Source organism: Petromyzon marinus, chromosome 3 (assembly GCF_048934315.1).
Source record: "Petromyzon marinus isolate PM22_M1 ecotype Great Lakes invasive population chromosome 3, UKy_Petmar_22M1.pri1.0, whole genome shotgun sequence".
In the NCBI taxonomy this organism is placed as follows: domain Eukaryota; kingdom Metazoa; phylum Chordata; class Hyperoartia; order Petromyzontiformes; family Petromyzontidae; genus Petromyzon; species Petromyzon marinus.
The window spans coordinates 2,907,270-2,927,685 of NC_133669.1; the positions used below are offsets into that span (position 1 = coordinate 2,907,270).

The following is a 20,416-nucleotide window of genomic DNA, read 5'->3' on the forward strand; positions in this document are numbered from 1 at the left end:
AGGTAACGTAACTCTCCTTCACCCATCGCTGCTGCCACCAACACATGATTGGGTGTGCTCAGCGGTAGAGCGAGCCTCTCGCGGTCGGAAGGTCTTCATAGTTCAAATCCCGGTTAGGGGTTGACTCAGCCAATCATCCCTCCGGGGTAGATACAATGGTTTACCACTTCTGCGGGGAAGTCAACAGTGGTTTTCCCTATGGACAGACCTGCCCCCGCCACCGCAATGTGGAATCTCCACCAGTGGCTGAGGGCTGTAAACTGGAGAGGAGCATCAATTGCCTCAATGTTCATTTGAGGAGGAACTCACTCTGACAGAATTCAGTGAATAAACTAAATAGCTCGCTGAGCTATTTAGCCTTTTTAAGAAGCGACCTGGCCACAAATGATAACTCAACGAAGTGGCTTATCGCGTGCAAATTTATCGCAGCCAAATACTCTAAACGCGCGATGTTGATTTCCAAACGTGGAGGGCACAACCGGAGGCCCCGGATAGAAAAATCCACACGGCCACTGTGAGAGAGAGAGAGACACGCAAACTCCACATGTACCAGCGACAGAGTCGGGATCTCCTGTATACCTAGCGAGGTAGTAAACATCTGCTAGCCACCCGTGGCGCCCACTTCCTGTGCACGTGTCTCACACAGTACGCGGGAGTTCCTGGGAGCCTTCAAGTGCCCCATTCTCCTTGTCGCACTCTCGCAACTGGGCGACTGCCAACTTCACTCAGTGATGTGGTCTTGTTTAAATACCCTTGGTTATCGTCTCACATTATCAGGCAACCCAACACTTTAGTACCCTCCAAAAGAGGGTTCGTGCGGAGGCAACAGTGTGGTTATCATCGCACTGCAAATACGAACCCCGTCACATGGGTTCGATTCCCGGCCATGGCTGACATCAGCGGCGATCGATGTCGGAACCCGTCGTGCGTCTCCACCCCTTCAGCAAACCCACACTGACCAGTCTGGTGAAGTATGGTCAAACAATGCTCGTGATCGACACGGCGTAGCATTGGGGGGAGGAGACCTTCACAGCAGCACGCGATTAACAAAGGTCTAGAAATGAAAGCCCTAATTGGTGTGGCCTTTGATACGAGGCAAAAGGAGGGGCAACGGGAGGTTGTAATCACCCTCCTCAAATTCGAATATAGGGGATATTGTGGTGCATACAAAAGATTGCCAAAAGAGACGGAGAGGTGACAATCATTGATTTGTTTTATCAATAGGCAGGGTTTTGTGATCAATGCTCTGCTACACGCCTGTTGGGAGGATGTCCCCCAAAGGGAGTTTGCTATTTTGACTTCCCCTGGCAGAGCTGCTGCTTGATTTCTAACCAATAATTGATTATATTTGCGACTGACTCTTGGTTAGGATCGGAGCTGTCAATACGAGTGATTGGAGCCGCCAATTACACAGAGCCACGCTCAACGAAGCCAGTCCACTCGGTGAGCCTCCACTTGTTTTGCCGTGAGAATTCACCGTTGGGGGTTGGATGCTCGTTTACCCGTGCGCGTGTAGTCCGTGCAGCTGCCGCAAAACAAACAAAAAACCCGGCACGGGGCACGGGTGGCGTGGATTCCGGAGCCAGGCACCTAAGAGATGTGCACCGTTTATGGCGTGGGAGACAAAGGCGGCCGGGCGTGGTGTTGGCCACCCACCCTCTTTGTGTGCCGTGCCGGCCTTCATAGGTGCTCGCTAACAGCAAGCACTTGCCTCAATAGTCTCTTAAGGCTATACGGGTGATCTTTGTCTTTGTGTGTGTGCTCGGGGCAACATGCGGAACTAGGTACACAGGTCGAATCCCGGAGCCAGCAGACAGGCGAGAAACATGGAATGTTCTCTCCGCCTTCTTGCAAACACCCTGACTGCTTTGCAAAGCTGTCGTGTCGCTTAACACAGGAGTTGCCAGATGGTGCCACTCCAACTTCGTAGGGTGTCAGCAGTGTGTCATAGATTAATAGTTACCGAGAGATTAACTAGTGATTCGTGCGTGGTTTGTAAAACAAATATTGTCAGTTTTGTAACATATTTAATTGCCAATCTTGTTCAAAACTATGCATATCTGGCAAATGTTATTTTTATGCTGGGTGTTAAGTTTCGAAGTCATTGGTGTTGGCGATTTATAGTTTTTGTGAAAACGTGTAAATTATTATCTGACGGACAAACGTACATTGGCTCTTCGGCAAAGCGGTAAAGAGGCTCTATGCTTCGATTTAAAGCTTTCGTGACTGCAGGGATTCATCTTCTTGGTTATTTTGGTAAAGTCACGTAGAAATAAGAAATAATAATAAACTTGCATTTAAACAAATGAACTAGAAACAGTCGCAGCGGTGTTTGTAAAAAAAATACAATTAATTTGTAATTATGGACAAGGCTATAAAATCAATGGGGTGAAGAGAATTAAGTAATTTGTGGAATGAGAGGTGGGTAACATAGGCGGTTACCTAGGGTGGAAAATGTAATGGTGATTTACAGAAATTGGTCAATCCACTACTGGATGTAGGCTTCCCCTTGACGGATCGTTCGTTGGGGGTTTGCTTGACCGTACCTCAACATGACGGTTGCCTCGTGTAGGTTCATGAAGGGCGAGAGTAAGGGCTGGTGTAGATGGCACTCGCCACGAACGTTCGCCGTGGTCAGGAATCAAACACGAAATGCGGCAGAGTTCAAAATTGCAGCGCACCATCGTAATCCGCCCTAAAGATCGGGCAGAAATTGTCCTCCCCCCTCCAAAGACATTTGCAGGGTTACCCATGACTCGAGTGGGCGTAGCGCTAAAGCTGCGTCGGTGGCTGCCCGAATAATCCCGCTGCATGCCCAGTTTGCTCAGGTCTTCATTCCAATCTTAACCCCGTTAAAAGGTTACACCGCTACTCGTAACGGTAAATGATGCAGAAAAACCAAATTCCTAAATGTGAGAGAACGTTTATCGTTTTCCCATCCCCGTATTGCATCGCGGAGCAATGTTGGCTGATGTTTTTATGTGACCAGCTTGCCAATGGGTCGTATCCCACGTTCATTTGTGAGCAGCTTGTTATCGTTGTCAAGTTAGTATTAATTGCATTCCCGGTGCGCCACGTATGTCTCGTGACAAAGAGTCGATTTGTAAAATATCGCAGAATAGCACGAACACGTGCGGTGTGAGAATTCTGTCAAAAAACTTGTGAAAAAACTCTTCAAGTGATTTTTATTTGTATCTTCATACAAAAGGCGCCAACGTTCCCCACACATTCTCCCTTGAGATTGGTATTTGGAGCATGACAACCCTCAGAGCTGTAATATATAAATAATAAAGTATGATGAGGTTATTTTTTTCCAGTCATTGGTAACAAGACTTAGACCATCGACTCGCAAACCCTTTTGAATCGAGTTTATTTGGGAGTGGCTGCCCGGAATTTCCAACCTAGTAGCTCAGTGGTGGAAGCTCAACACCTCTGAGTCACTTGGCCACTTCGGCAGGTTTATTTCTTTTAATTTGACAGTTGCTTTGTACATTTGATATGCCCTTTGTCAGATAACACTCTTATTTGACATTTGAAGCAGGTCCTTGATATTATTACATATCAGAGTAAATTACATTGGCCACATTTGTGTGAGCAGAACAAAAAAATATCCCTTGGTTCAGAATTTCCCGAGCCTTGATATTGAAATGCAAGGTGTCATCTGTTGTGTGACACATTGTACCGTGTTAGGGCTTGTGGCTATGGAATAGAGGGTTTTTTTTTATGCGCATTGTATATAGAGGTATAGAACACCCAGTGGTATTTCCCTGTAGGAGGGAATAAAAATAGCTTGTGAATGACGACAATGATGGCGTAAGAAATTCTATTTTTTTTGTTCTATCAATGAACCACTACACTCTCAGTATTATTCCAGAACGATGCCGCTCTGTAATGTTGGCAATTTCCTTTATTTTTTTTGGTGTGTTCCAGTGACACCTCTCTAAGCTGGATTACAGGTATCCACCGCCACACGCCATATTACACAGCAGCGTTGTTAGGGATACGTTTTTTTTGCAGCAGTGACATGGCAAAGAGGCCTCAGCTAGAGCTAACCTTAGAGTGCACTTGGTCTATTCTTCCATGTTGACTCGAGGTCTTCGAGTGGGTTGGTGCTCCCCATACTTCAACCCCACCGCATTGCGACATGCCGATCGACTAACGTTTGGTGCAACCATTTCATGTTGCCGGGCGGACAGAGGCGGGACGATTTGAGAAACGTGCTCCATTGTTTTTAAGCTGCCGTGCCAGAAGATGGACTCTCGAACCGACGACCTCTGGGTTGACAAGTGAGGGTGTGCGAGCCATTACATTAAGGCAATTCTTCCGAAGTAAATTAGACCATTATTCATCCGGAGCAAATACTGCAGTACCTTTAAACTGACTCTCGATGAATCTGACATCCGTGGAATCCCTGTTAACCCATTTCGCAGTGCGTGGAGTCAATTCTCAGTGCAGCATGTAACTTGTCTGTTGGAGCTCTATCAATCCTTCTGCCGCCAAAGGGGGGAAGTCTGGCCACACTCTTGCCAACGGCAGAGAGCCGCTCATCTCCACGTTGTGTTTCGCCACTTCTGCTCCGCAGCAGCCACACACACAATACACGGTTGTTGTCGTTGGTGTTGTCGTTGTTGTTGTCGTTGTTGTTGTCGTTGTTTTCAGGCGTGTTCGGAAAATGTGAAGATACATTCGGGTTTGGCACCACCTATTTAAAAAAAAAACCTGCACGAATTCATAAATTATGGAGGCATAGTGCAGTTGATGTGCACAGTGCGAGTAATGGGCATTTATGTCACGAGCCTTGACTGTGGTGAGTTACCGCTGGCAGTGAAAACTGGAGGGTGCCTCGTGCTTTTTAGGTTTCATGATCTTGCTTGGCTCAATGTAATCATAAAATCCATAGCGTCGTGTACACGTACAACATATATATTAGTAGATTCATACAAAGCGTTTTAAACAGCGGTGTGATAAACAGCTCGAATGCAAATTTCTGCCGTTCATTTTGCCTGCTTGTGGTATAAATAGATTGCAGTTTGTACGGAGATGGATTCTTCTTGAAAGTTAAAGCACCCGCGTTGTGAATTTTGTATTCGAAACATTCACCGGCGTTTGCGTATTGCACCTCTTGATGCACAGCGTGATATGAAAGCCAAGGGCCCTGCAAGGCAGCGTAACCTTGACAGCACAGCAACATCTCCGATATGCCCTCACTTGGGGAATGTGATTAAAAAACTGCCGAGACAAGATTCATTCCAACGCTGGACCCTGAAAATCAAAGTGCGGAATTTGCGGGGTTGCCAATTTCTTGGCAATTTCGGTGCGTTTATTTCTTTATACCTAATTATATACTGCGCGTGTGTCTGTGTATATATATAAGCAGGGTTGCTGATATATGGGTGTAATGGTTAGTACACTGGATAATTCAGAGGTCGCTGCTTCAATCTCCCGGGCACGGCAGTTGAAACAAAGAGAAGGATTCTTTAAAAAAAATCCCCTCCCCCGCCAGCAGTATAAACGGCTACAATCACAGTCCATCAGCAGATGGCAGCTTGCGTGTAATGGAGTCAAGTGTGGGTACCTCCTTACCGCCCCCAACATCTTCCAAGGGCACCTGGCCAGCATGTAAAAGAGTAGGCCAGATACCATCTCGAGGGGTTCACATGAGCGCCCTCTATTGGAAGCCCGTCCACCAGCAGTGGCGTGAGAGAGACATTTCAGGATATTCCGTTTGATGCGAGGTCATATTTAACCGAACGTATCCACATTCATCTATTTTGCCACCCGATATCATTTGATTTGACCTCTGGGTCCCACCTCTGCCAGACGAATATGATTTTATCCACATTTGATGAATCTCCGGAAGAAACATGTGCAGATAGAAGTTTTACATTTGAAAAATAAATACCTGTCGCGGAATTCACTTTGTTCTGACAACAATCATCCTGGCCTGTTCTTGCTTCGCGAAAATGAGACAAGTAACGGCGAGATTGTGTCATTGATCATCACACATTATAATTTACACTCCAGTTATAGTCACCCTGCAAACTAAAAATACGATTCCGCTCCTTTGTCTTTGACGTAAAGCTTGACCTTTTCGTGGCACATATTGTGTGTGTCATTTCTGTTCGCTGGCTTAAAGCCCTTGTACATTGTGGGATGTTGAAATGCTTCGGTAAGCCTGAACATTAATGGGATGATCTCCTTTTGTCCACTGAATCTGGACAATGCAATTGAAATGAATGTGATGCAAGGAACAATGCGTGAAAAGTGATGACGCCGAAGTGGCTCGATCGTTCTTCCTCTAAGCTTTGTGAGGTCTTTATTGAACAAGATCAAGCAGGGTTGAGCAAAGACCAAAAAGGTTGGACATCTTTAAGTAGGTGGAATCCACCTCAGGCACGAACGCAGGGACCAGCGTGACATGAATAGAGTTCACGTGTATCTAGACATGCTTAACATTCAGAATCAATATAAATGATTTATATTAAATAAGTTTTACGGTAGCATCGCTACGAGGTGTCATGTGCAAGCGACGCCGCCGTTATTTTGCTAATGAGCGCTGAATAATTCATGTTGTAACGAACGGTGAGATGGCCTGTGTCGTGAGTGACCGTGGACACTCCACAACCGCTGTCGTTTGGATCCGATTTGGAACCACAATTTGGTTCTTTGCGGTGCGCCACTGAAGAATGGAGCGTTCGGAAACCAGTGTAAAAAAAAACGCGCTTAGTTTTTTTTTACTATAAATTTGCCGTTTTAACCGATGAAATTTGCTCTTTCAACAGAAGAGATTTAAGTGCAATTTGAACATATGACAAAAATTGAATCACACGCAATGATGATAGCAGATTAATGCGTTTGACCAGCGTGAAATGGTTTCATTGGGGAAGAAAGATAATACAATCAGGGGGGGGGGGGGGGGGAGAAAAGGAGCCAGCTGTATCGCCCGTTCAGTCGCAGAGGAGATATCCGTGGTTTGGCTGAAACCGCTCCAGTGTCCTCCTCGACTGCGCTAGCCGCCATTAAACAACGATATTATACAATTGCCTTTACACAGCTCCACATTTAATTAGTTGCTAGCCACATTGTAAGTGTCGTGTGGGTTTACCCTCCAACACACGTGTGTTGTAGTAGTAAAAAATTGGGACGTTTTGTTTACATGACAAACCTTACTAATCGCTGTGTCCGGTGGTGGTGGGTTAACGACACATTTATATTTACCCGATTTAACCCCCACACCACCACCCCCCCCCCCCCCCCAAAAAAAAATCCCTCTATTACGGTGTAGGAAAATCCATGATTGCACCCTACCACGCTCCCATGTCTATGCTCGCCGCTGTCACCAACGGGCGCTGACCAGCGTGGTTGAAGCATTGTCGATAAGCCCCCACCACGTGGCCGCGACGTCGTGGGGAGATTTCTGCCCGCGGGCACTCGCTGTGCACGCGCACGGTCACAAGGAATGCGTCCACGATTCTCGTCGCACGTCGACAGTCGCTCGAACAGTACCGTCAACACAAATAGCTCACTCACTCCACGTTCCTAAGGTGGAGGAGGACGGATGAGCAGCGCGTCTTCCCGAAAGCGGCGCTCGTTTAATATTATAGTGGGGGGTGGGGGGTGGGACAACGGGGCAATGGCGATAATGGATCGGGTGGTAGAATCTGGGTCATGAGAGATGGGGAGGGGTGCGCTGCGGTGATGAATGCGCCCGTGGCACGTGCGTGGTTCTCATGCACTGGAGACGAACAACCTCGTAGGGTTTGCATCACTGTAATAAACTAAGGACCGCCTGGGATCAAATGTTCCTCGCTTCGAGGTTTTTATCTCACGCAATGCGAGATTTCTGTGTTTCTCTCTCTCTCTCAGGGTGGGCCCCAAGTTTTGTCTTCGATTTGCCTTCGGGAAGTGTTTGATATTTCTCGATATTTGATTATGGGGCCCAGTAACCGTGGCAGTAGGCAATTTGGACCAATAAATAGCAATAGTCTGTAACACCTTGCAACTGTAAGAGGTACAGTAACACTAATGCCAGTCGTTTGTCAATCAACTGCTGGATAAAAGTCTCCCACCTCACACCGTGTCGGTCATGAGGATTGTTTGGCCATACTTCACCAGGCTGGTCAGTGTGGGTTCGTGACAGAGGCTCCCAGAAGCTCCACTACCATCCAGCTCAGTATCTTGGAAGCTTTCCTTATGATGTGGTTGGCCCTGCTCAGAGGGTTTTGTATTCATTACAAGTCCTCTCCATCTCTAGTGTACGTTATATTAAATGTATGGGATGTGTTGCAGATATTCAGATTAACATTCTTTTTCTAAATCTGGGCTAGACATTTTATTGCAGTGAACCTACATTTTTTGTTAAAAATGGGATTGATGCGGAAACGTGACGTCCCCGGAAGTGATGGCGTTATGATCGACAATTCACCACTGCTTAGCTTGATGGTTTTGTACAATTTGCTGTACTGCCATCAACAGCCGCACGTTTTGCATGGAGGGCTCACGTCCTATCGTGTTTTTGTATTGTTCGTTGTTCTAACGTTCTGACCTGCCCCTCCTGGACATCTGTGAAAAGGAGCTTTGTAGCTCATCGGATTCCTCCAGTATAAATGTTCTGATTCTGATTCAAAATACGAGGCACTGCAGCAGCAGTAGCAGCTGTCTCGTCGGCCACGCCTGACTGATGAGGCTGAGAAAAATCAAAACCGGTTCAGGTTTCCCCTTTGCTTAACCAAATGCGCTGAAAAGACATTGGTAAAAAAAATCACGATTTTTCGATCGCAACACAAGCGATTATCTTCATGTGAAAAAATACAGTCGGCGGACTGCTGAGACAGGAAGGATGTACGCTTTATTTCTTCCCGCCTCAGCAATCCGCCGACTGTATTTTTTCACCTGAAGACAATCGCTTATATTGCGATCGAAAAATCGTGAAAAAATTGTTTTCTATCTACGTGACTTTACCGAAAGAACCAAAGAGTATGAATTCCTGCAGTCACAAAAGCTTTAAGTCAAGATTTAAAAATAAAAAAGTCCCATTGGTTGATGCTCTTCAATTGTTTAGTTTTTATATAAAAAATTAAACACCCTTTATTTATTTACATTTCATTATTACGTGTCAGCTAGAGTTCGCCGTATCTAGCTCGGGTAACTTAGTTGTGACAATTGCGGACAAATAAGTATTCGATCAAAATTTGAAGTCGAGGCAAAATAATTGTTATTCATGAGCTATTAGTTTTAACAGAAATAAGTTCAGGGAAAGTCCTCGGGGTTTGTGCTTTGCAGTTGCACAGTAATTGCCACGGGAACCACACGGCACGTGAGTGTAACAAGAAGACTGGCTATGCATACATAGCACCTCCAATGAGTACGGTTGGCTACGTACGGTGCGAAAGAGGTTCAAGATACGCACACACGTAGCCAATATGTAACGTGGGAAAACTCACGTTGATATCAACTCGTTACCCCCACAACCTTCTGATGGCATGGGTCCTCGTTTGTCCACCGTGAGTTGGATCAAGGCAGCTGGTACATCTGCCTCTGATGGCCCTTGTTGGATGAGATTTATTAAGTGCTTTGCATTCGCCCGATAAGCACCGATATTCCGCTCACGGCGATGGTGCACCGTGAATTCGTTCACGTTTGTGCTGGGCCACTTATGCCCCACGGGTGGTGTGCAGATTACGATGACCGATTTAAAGTCAATTTAGACCGACACCCATTAGGGAAAACTGGCAAATAATCAAATAACTGTATTAAATGATAAAAACAAACATGTTTTTAAAATTACATTTATGTGCAATTACAAAACTCGAAGACGTTAATTTAACGTTTAAATACTAACACTATTTGCAACTTAACAGCACGAAAATTACGACCTTGCAATTTAACCCCGAGTCGCTTACCATCATTACCAGCACCACCACCAGCACCACCGCCGTGAGGCAGACGCGACAGTTTCACAGAGACGAGTCTGGAGAGACGCAGGTTGACAGAGAGCGGAGGAGCACGTGGATCAGAGAAAGACGCGAACACACGCACGAGGGACGACACCTTGCCGTGACCGTGAAGGAATACAAATGGACTTGCTTGGTCTGGACCAGGGGTTGGCAACCTGCGGCCCCTTTGCGGCTCTTTGGCTGCCCCCTTGAGGCTCTTTGGCTGACCCCCTTGCGGCTCTTTGGCTGCCCCCTTGCGGCTCTTTGGCTGACCCCTTGCGGCTCTTTGGCTGTCCCCTTGCGGCTCTTTGGCTGCCCCCTTGAGGCTCTTTAGCTAACCCCTTGCGGCTCTTTAGCTAACCCCCTTGTGGCTCTTTGGCTGCCCCCTTGCGGCTCTTTGGCTGACCCCTTGCGGCTCTTTGGCTGTCCCCTTGCGGCTCTTTGGCTGCCCCCTTGCGGCTCTTTGGCTGCCCCCTTGTGGCTCTTTGGCTGTCCCCTTGCGGCTCTTTGGCTGTCCCCTTGCGGCTCTTTGGCTGACCCCTTGAGGCTCTTTGGCTGTCTCCTTGAGGCTCTTTGGCTGTCTCCTTGAGGCTCTTTGGCTGACCCCTTGCGGCTCTTTGGCTGCCCCCTTGCGGCTCTTTGGCTGACCCCTTGAGGCTCTTTGGCTGTCTCCTTGAGGCTCTTTGGCTGTCTCCTTGAGGCTCTTTGGCTGACCCCTTGCGGCTCTTTGGCTGCCCCCTTGAGGCTCTTTGGCTGCCTCCTTGCGGCTCTTTGGCTGCCCCCTTGAGGCTCTTTGGCTGTCCCCTTGAGGCTCTTTGGCTGACCCCTTGCGGCTCTTTGGCTGCCCCCTTGAGGCTCTTTGGCTGCCTCCTTGCGGCTCTTTGGCTGCCCCCTTGAGGCTCTTTGGCTGCCTCCTTGCGGCTCTTTGGCTGCCCCCTTGAGGCTCTTTGGCTGACCCCCTTGTGGCTCTTTGGCTGACCCCTTGCGGCTCTTTGGCTGACCCCCTTGTGGCTCTTTGGCTGCCTCCTTGCGGCTCTTTGGCTGCCCCCTTGAGGCTCTTTGGCTGCCTCCTTGCGGCTCTTTGGCTGCCCCCTTGAGGCTCTTTGGCTGCCTCCTTGCGGCTCTTTGGCTGCCCCCTTGAGGCTCTTTGGCTGACCCCCTTGTGGCTCTTTGGCTGACCCCTTGTGGCTCTTTGGCTGACCCCCTTGTGGCTCTTTGGCTGACCCCTTGCGGCTCTTTGGCTGTCCCCTTGAGGCTCTTTGGCTGTCCCCTTGTGGCTCTTTGGCTGACCCTTTGTGGCTCTTTGGCTGACCCCCTTGTGGCTCTTTGGCTGCCTCCTTGTGACTCTTTGGCTGTCTCCTTGAGGCTCTTTGGCTGTCCCCTTGAGGCTCTTTGGCTGTCTCCTTGTGGCTCTTTGGCTGCCCCCTTGAGGCTCTTTGGCTGACCCCTTGTGGCTCTTTGGCTGACCCCTTGTGGCTCTTTGGCTGACCCCCTTGTGGCTCTTTGGCTGACCCCTTGCGGCTCTTTGGCTGTCCCCTTGAGGCTCTTTGGCTGTCCCCTTGTGGCTCTTTGGCTGCCTCCTTGTGACTCTTTGGCTGTCTCCTTGAGGCTCTTTGGCTGTCCCCTTGAGGCTCTTTGGCTGTCTCCTTGTGGCTCTTTGGCTGCCCCCTTGAGGCTCTTTGGCTGACCCCTTGCGGCTCTTTGGCTGCCCCCTTGCGGCTCTTTGGCTGCCTCCTTGCGGCTCCTTGGCTGCCCTCTTGTGGGCAAACTTTTCTTTAACTGATTTTACTTCATTCGGTTATTTTACTCTCTAAAGTTATGGGTCAGCAACCCGCGTCCCCGGAGCGGCACGCGGCTCTCGTATTCACCGCGCAGTGCATTGCGGCTCATGAAATATTGAGATTTAAAAAAATAAGATTTTACCGAATAAAAAAAAGTCTCTTCTTATAATTTTGGTGGCCGACCACGCCTGGTCTGGACACATGGCTGCAGGGAATGGATGGCCAATGGAGGGGGGGGGGGGCAGTAAACGGCAGGAATTGGGTGGGGGGCACACGGGGGGCACTGCCCCCCCCCCCCCCGCTCCCCCACCTTATCTTCGCTTAGAATGGCCACTGATTTGTTATCACCTAACGCAGTGTGGTTAGCACGCCGTGGCTATGAACTTGGCCAAAAAAATGTGTTCCGTTAACGCGCCACGGATAACATCGGTGGCGAGTGATCTCTGAATCAGTCATAGCCAGGTCGACATTCAACAACCCACATTGACCAGCGTGGTGAAGTATGGTCTAACACCCCCCCCCCCCCCCCCCCCCACGAATGATAGAACATCGGGAGGTCCCATTCCATCCAGCAGTGCAATGACAAAAGGGCTCTAAGTAAATTGTCGGTATTCTTTCATTAATATTATTGTGGCAAACAAACTAGAAACTCAATGCCTTGATTAAAGGTAACGCATGAAAACGAGTGATTTCCCAAAGTTGTCTTAGATTTTGTGTTTAAACAAAATAAAACCTACTCAGACGGCGCGGAACCCACAACAGGTGCTCGGTTATCCACAGAGCCACGGAAGGCGCTCGACGACACAGCCCCGGCCCCCGCCGAGGGGAGATGGAGCGATGTTAAAGAGCTCGAGTGCGTGTGCCGGGCGGATCATTGACACCGCAAGACGGCGAGAGATGACGACGGCTTGTGGAGATCTTCATCCAGCGGTGGATGGATCATGGCTGCTGCTGCTGACGATGACAGCGGTGGATTGGTTTTGGGTAGCCAGTCGTGCCGCCAGTAGCTGGACCCGTCACTGCGCCTATGGCTTGCAGAACCCACGCGGTTGCCGATGATTGCCGGAGGGAATTGGGATGAGCATCAGCGCAAGCCCCCATTATTTAATGGCTTCTCTAAGGAAGTGATTTTTTTTTTATTCGTAAGGTCGGCATCTTGTGGTGACGCAGCCTTATCAGGCGCTTTGTAGCGAGCGGCAGAAATGCGATGTTCGGCCGAGACTCTTCTCAGAGAAGAGATTTGCAGAGATTGTATCACGGTTTGGCGACATACCGTGCGAAAGAAAGTTCAACGTGCATACGTAGAGGCTTATTGGGCAACGATGGGATCTGGCCTGCACTGTTAGCGTCGGCCAGGCTGAAATTTGATGGGGGGGAGATGGGGGGATCTCCCCTGGATCTGCTTTATTATTATTCTGGTGATTGTACTTGTGAGGGTATACATTTATAGATTTCCCCCCCTCTCCCAATAACAGATGTAGACCCGACAATGTCAGGGTTGAGACTGGTTCGTTCGTGAGTCGGATACTGGCTTCCAGGTGGCCAGGAGATGGAAGCACAGCAATGGATCGATGAATGTCTATGCGGAACGATTGTCGCCCCCGTCGATGCTATGCGCGGTGGTTTTCGCCCGTTTCCTCCCACATTGAGCCAATGACTCATTATTGGAATATCGAAATCTAGCATGGCCCTCTCGACAAAAAGGGTCTTGAGACTTATTGAAGCTTCCCAAGATAGAATGCATTACTATTATGATTATTTCAAAGTGTAAAAAAAAATTACACGTAAAGGCAATATCAACCGCGACGTTCAGTTTTGTCCTGTAATACATGTTTTTTTTGGGGTAGATCGCATAAATATAAATGTGTCGTTGAACCCACCACCACCCGACACAGCCAATTAGTAACGTTTGTCACGTAAACAGAACATGCAAACTCATTACTAGTACAGCACACCAGGGTGTTGCAGTGCAAATCCTGTGTTTGTGTAATTGGCTGTGTCGGGTGGTGGCGGGTTTAACGACACATTTATATTTACGCGATTTAACCCCCCAAAAAAAACATGCATTATGGATGATATTGGTCGCGAAAGCCTACCTATTAAACTTTTTGGTATTTTATTATTTCTCAATCATGAGATCAAGGTCTCATCAAGCCGCGTCGGCCATGGAGGCGTTGTTTGACCATACTTTACCATGCTGGTCGGTGGGAATTCAAAGGCGAAAGCCAATGGGCAGAGGCCACGGTGCGACACTGTGCGATTGTCATGAGGCGCACGTTTGTCTCCGTTGAACTTCACCCACGTGCGCTCCCTTGAAAGCTGCGCGCGACGAGCGTCGCTCCGTGGCTGCCGCCGCCGAATGCGTTGCAGGGCAGCGACAGGGGTTTGTGTGTGCGTCGTGAACGTTGCGGGCTGCGTGTTGCGTGATGCGCTCGCCTCTTGCAACGAGGAGTCCGTTCCGCGTGGAATATTCACAGTGGCGAGGAATATTCCGAAAGAGAGAGAGAGAGGGGCGGGTAGGGGGAGGAGCACGTAAAACACGACCTGGCAAAAAAAAAGAAATCGGGCGGGGATTTCACGAATTTGCACTGCGATATAGATATTGATTCGCGTTTCAAGAGTACATATTTTGTTCTCAATTGCACCAAGTTCCCCATAGGTGTTGCATTCAAGCCAGCTCGCTAATTAATACACCGGGACTGCGCCCTGCTAATTTGGCACGCTTTAAACAACAGATTAACAGGCACGCGCGCAACATCATCGCTCGTAAAACAAAAACAGGACTTCTCGACACGGCAGAGTTGACGGAAAGGAGGGACGAAAGGCGAGACGAGGTTTGTGGTGGGAGAGGCGGAGGGATGGATGGATGGAGAGAGGAGGAGGAGGAAGAGGAGGAGGCTCATTAACTATGCTGCAAAGTGGGACACGCAGCTGGGCTGAACGAGAACGCGAAGGGCTCCCGAGCCTCTGTCGCCGCTCTCACTCCTCACTCGGCACACTCAGGGCACGCCACGCGGGCTGGGCTCTCTGACTCGCAGCGCTCGAAGATTACTCCGTTTTAGCTCCCCCACCGCCACCCCCCCCCCCCCCCCCCAGGGAGAAGGAGGGAGGGAGGAAGGGGGGAGAGACCCACATCGTCTTGGAGCTTCCCCGAGCCGAAGCCGACTGGAGCGCTGCTGGTGCCGCTGGTGGTGCCCGCTTGGCTCACACCGCACTCACGCAGAGCCAAGGAGCCCCCCCCCCCCCCCCCGATACCGTCTCGTCGGCTCCGTGATGTCATCTGCGAAGGAGGAACGCGCGCGTCTCCACGACCATGTTTAAGGTGGACGGGAATAGTGCAGCGGTACAACGAGGAGGATTCGTTACCGGTGCGAAGGAGAGCGTGGCGAGCCCACATAGGCGACCCTGGTGCAGTAATTGCTGAATTGATTAGCGTGCGTGTCGTGTGGAGGGGGGGGGACACGAGGGGGGGGGGGGGTGGTGAGAATGTTAAGATGTACGCGGTTCGGAGCTCGCAGCTGGAGGAGGAGAGAGGATTGGATGTAGGTCTCTGATCAAGGAGGACAGCTCCAGCACCTGATTCATTGTGATGCTATTCTTCTCTCCAATATCATTCTTCTGAAAGGTAAAGAAAGCTTCTGCGCGATTTCAAATGTGAAATGGTGCGAAACGAGACGTTCAGTCGCCGCTCCTCGTGCGTTAAGCGTGGCGAGCGCCAGGGATGAGAATTGAAACAAAAAAACCTTATCTGAACTGCAAATCGCAGCTCGTAAATGAGCATTTATTAGAATAAAACGCTGATAATACGTCGTGACTGCTTTGATATGTTAATGTGTGTGTGTGTGTTACAAGATCGTATTATTTAGCCTCTGTGCCATCTGGTTGTGTGGGTAAAAAAAAATGTAACGTGGTGATCACAATTAACGTCGATAGGAAATGACCACGAACGAGTCTTTTGTAGAGTCAGTAAAAAAAAACAATCATGGATTGTTAGATATATTTAAAAAATCATTACGGAGCCTTGTTGTGATCTTGTATATGCTGGCTACGTATCGCGGATCTTGTATTGGTACATATTTCGCCAAAAGGTGCCAAACCATTCAATTCTACCACGGTGTAGAGAAATGCCAGCAGCTCATAACACGGCGAGAAAACGCAGCAATATCATTAAGCAGATCACATAGTCAACGTTACGTGCGTGCTATGTGCAAACGTTCACGTTGGAATTTTTTTATATATATAATAAATTGCCATATATCGACGTAAATCCATTTCGCATCACTGTACCGCTGCTTGCTGGCGTACACGTCGCATGAATACTGATAAGGCGAGACCCCACAAAGCAGCCACCGTCTTCATTTCATACGCATTTTAATTGTGGAACGTTCAACTACCCACACACAAAGGAGATTGTTACTCGCGATACGCGGCGAGAAGGCGATGCCCGCAATTGCGTCGAGTTCGTCGGTGGCTCGTGATTTTAAGTTGATCACTCTATTAAAATAGTTCACCCGCATGATGCCCACCACCACCAACAACAACAGCAAAGAAAATCACAGTCATCATTCGCGTGGTTATATTTTTAGACTCGTCTTGGCGAAAGCTCACTCATCATGTTGGTCGCTCGGCCAATTCGTTTACCGAATGGAAACGTTTCATGATCGAGATTTTGCGAATTCGACAGATGCTTGTGCAAATGACGGGCGCGCCGTGACATCTCACGGCACGATTTGGGTTCGTGAAGTCCACTTGAGTGGAGGCGGTGTGCCGTGTGGCGATGTCCTGGGGTGATGGACATTGCTGGGGATGCCAGCCACTCGGAATCATTGCAGCCACGACACCCACCGGCAGAGTTGGCACTCCCTTCACGTCCTCTTGTCTCACCAGATGTTGTTATACTCGTCGCCGTCGTCGTTATTATTGTTGTCATGGGAAATAATATAACGCGTGCCATTGATACATTATTGTTCAGATGGAATTCGTTGTTGAATGTGACACCATTGATTGTACACCGTGGAAAGGTGTGGGAACTAGGTCTGAATGAATGAACATTGCCTGCATTAGACTGTCTAAAATATGTAGTGTAGGTTGGATGTGCGCCTACGCAATGTATGTGTTTCCTCTGTATATGTTTGTGTGATACAGGATACACGGTGCGTGGTGTAACCAACAGGAGCGGTATTGCTAATCATGAGTGCAGTACACAATGGGGATACGTGGCTCTTCGGGAAAACGTCACAGTAATAAGTGGATGTGGGCGTTCATCCACCTTGCGTGCAGTACCCTCAGTGGGTTTTAATACGACATGGGGTTTTTTAGAAATGTGTATTCTTACCTCATAATTTCATAAAGAGACATGTGTAATGAAGAATGGCACATTTGATATGTGTGTCGCTTTAGGATATAAAACGCAAGGTACGGTTTACGATTTTCAGCACAAACTGAAAATAAATACAACCATTAGTCTCCCTTATCTACGGTTCCTAAAAACGTTTATTTAAAATGGCCACCTTGAAGTGGTTTCAATATGCAGCGAGTCTCATCCACTTGAGGTGCAGCCGACTGATGGAACAGCCACCAAACAGCCCCTCCTGATGGTGTGTGTGTGTGGGCAAACGGCATCCACGGCTTCACAGCATCCCCGACACATTCACGAATGCCGTGTTCACGACAAAGGTGCACGTTGCTTAAAACAATATTCTGCAGCTTCATTAAAGCAATACGCAAATCATCTTAATGTGTAGTTGAGTTAAAATCAATTGAAACAGATCTCAGCCTGTTGGGGCCTTTGACATCGAATGTTTCCCGGTGTCATTTCTTTCAAAATGCCACCCTTGACCTACATTGTACTCAAGTCTCATTAAAGCGATGACTTTTTACTTGAGATTATACAAACTGACTTTTTGAGATTCTAATTTTGATCTCGTGTTCATCTTCATTGGGTTTCTTATAATCGATTCTCAATTTATGTGAACAACTATACACGTTCATGTTCTTCCACGTCTTCTGAATTTGATTGAATTTCAGTTGTCGACCTGTAGAGTCTGCTTCACAGGCAGCTGATTGTGATGCCAGATCATGTATCAATCATGTGTCTATCAACGTCGGGTTCCTGTGTAATATTCGAGTTTATTTTGGCACTGATTATCTTAATTTATTAAACCCACGTCCACACGGACTATTATTGATGCAATACATCAACAATAATCAACTATGAAGTTTGGAATAGAGCGTGGCAGGGTGGCATTGTAGAGGCAACGAGGAGGAGGCATCTGTGATGGAAGGGACACGTGTGTAGGCTTGGATGAGAGGCAGGTTAACTGAGATAGACGTCGAGACACATGGTGCTCAGACCGCGGAGGTCGGGTGTAGGCTATTCAACAGTTGTGGTATGTGGCAGAGGGAAGCGATGCCGAGATGTGGTGGCGACATTGGAATAGCGCTCGCCATGACGACCTCGTGATCTCCACGTGCGCACGTAACTTTACCAACGTTGTTATTGCTGGCATTGGCCTCGGTCATGTGATTAAACATTTCTGTTACGACGCAAATTAAATTCAGGGACAAAGGAATGAACTTGGGAGTTTCCCTGGGGTGGGGGGCTTGGGGGGGGAGGGGGGGCACGTGGTCTGGGGTGGAGGGCAAATATCCATGTGGGACCACGTCAAGTGGCCAAAGGGGCCCCATGAACGCTCATCATTATGTTGGCACGGCACCAGTGTAGCGTACCCTTCCTGTCTCCTTTGTTTCCACACGCGTGCCCTTAATTTTTCAGACATGGAAGGATGTTCACTTCACGAGCTGCACGGTCTTACAGGGTAAGGCAATTCACGCCGCCTATGGATAATGTAACATATTCATGGTGTACGTATTACACTCTACGTTACAAGTGCAGCCCTTTTGTCAATCCACTGTTGGATGAGTGCCTCCCCCACACCGTGCGGGGCATGGGGGGTTATTTGACCGTACTTCGTCACACCGATCAGTAAGGGTTGGTGGAGGAAGGGCACATAGACATTAGAGAATAGTACAGTACAAGAAAAAATCGTCACTGTAGACAATGCAGCCCTGCAGCGACCTCCAACACCTGTTCGTTGCGGTCATCCATCCAATAAATATCCAGGCTCAACTTTGCTTAGCTTCAGAGAGATCAGGTGCATTCCGGGCATATGGTCTTGGGCAGTGACACATTATGTGTATGCATGCGGTGTGCTCTATATGCCGTACGAATAATGTACAAAGACTAACCCCCCCCCACCTCACAATTAACATCGTTTGATACCCACCATTAAATAACCTGCGGTACCAGAGTTGGCTGATGTTTTGGGAAATGGCCGCCTATTCGGTGCAGAGAGAGATTGGGGGCAGCCTAAATGTTTTGACTGACATTTGAAGGAAGACTTGGACACACTGTGGTGGTGCCTTGAGAACACTGACATTTGGACGTACAATACCCCCTTGGATGACATTTAGCGATAGTTGGCATAAACGATTTTCATAACGACCAGATAACTGGATAGCAAACCAAAACCTATAAATCTGCAGCAGCAACAACAAAAAACCACACTCAAATCGTTTCGTTTAAAGCAAACAAAAAATTAGCACGTGATGTAAATAAAATCAAAACAAAATCAACGTGTGTACGTGCATTGATCTAAATTAAGCAACGACAAAAAAATTGACCAGGTTGCATCCTCTGCAGCCCACTGCAAGTCAATAGATTAACGTTTCGTTGTGAGTGCAGCAGTTGAAGACATTGTTATGTTAAGTAGGTCAACCATTTTTAGGTGTGACCAATTCATGCACTGTTCGTTTGCTAATGTATTCCCACGGGAAGGATCCGAAACAATGCTCTCCAGCAATTAGCCACATCATTACACTCCTTACACAACTGCCATATATTTCTACCTCGTCCATCAAAAATTACGCGCATTCTGTCCATCGACAAATACACGCGCACATAGACCGTGCACAGGCGTTAAACATTTCTACTGTGTATAATGTTTACACGTAGAAAATAATGTATGGAGTCCAAAGGATGGTAGGTGTGTTTTGACGTTGCAGGCTTCTCTGTTTATACAAGGTCGTGTCTAACTGGAATTCACAACCGATGGCTTGTTTTAAGGAAAGCTGAACTGAGCTCTTTAACCCTGCCGAGTGAACAATGTCCCATCTTTAAAACAGAGAAAAATCCTGCCCTCCTTTGAGCCTCATTCCCATCAGAGGCCAGCATGACATCGCGTACAGCCGTGCACACATTTAAGGTCGCTCGAACCATCGCCAGCGAGGTGATAAACCACTGGGCTTGTGTCACCAAGGTGAGCCGACCAGGCACGTCCAACGAATCTGTATCCTCCTGCTCTTCAGACGAGTGCAGCACATGCAAATCGCGTCTACGTAAATACCTTAAGTTAGAGGTGTTTTTAATTTAAAAAAAAACACACACAATCTTAGCAAGAACAACAAAAATGTTTTTTTATATAGATGTGTGGCCCCTTGTCTCAGTGTTCGAAGCAACAGATTGTCAAACGCTTTCTCTGCCTCGCCGTGTATGTCAGTAAAAACGTCACGGCTGCCATTTCTCTCTTCTCTTCTAAAAGGGCCATTTTATTAAAAAAAAATCTTCCACTGTACCCTCTACTAAGGCTGTGTTAATGACGACAGTGGTGAGGTCTCCTTCATTGCTTGTAGACAATTGCC

General features: G+C 48.1%; 1 protein-coding gene across 3 annotated transcripts in view; it reads left to right on the forward strand.

Moving 5' to 3' along the window:
- Positions 1-14,596: 14,596 nt before the first annotated feature.
- The window catches only part of LOC116951640 (glutamate receptor ionotropic, NMDA 2C-like), a 72,376-nt gene continuing 66,556 nt past the window's right edge, over positions 14,597-20,416 (forward strand). Inside the window, exons 1-2 of one of the 3 annotated variants that reach the window (XM_076072487.1) lie at positions 14,597-15,341; positions 18,492-18,534. In XM_076072487.1, coding sequence (XP_075928602.1) covers positions 18,502-18,534 — 33 coding nt within the window. In that variant the 5' untranslated portion in view covers positions 14,597-15,341; positions 18,492-18,501. The remainder of the gene's footprint in view (positions 15,342-18,491; positions 18,535-20,416) is intronic. The other 2 variants (XM_032970442.2, XM_032970433.2) reach the window with 2 other exon arrangements.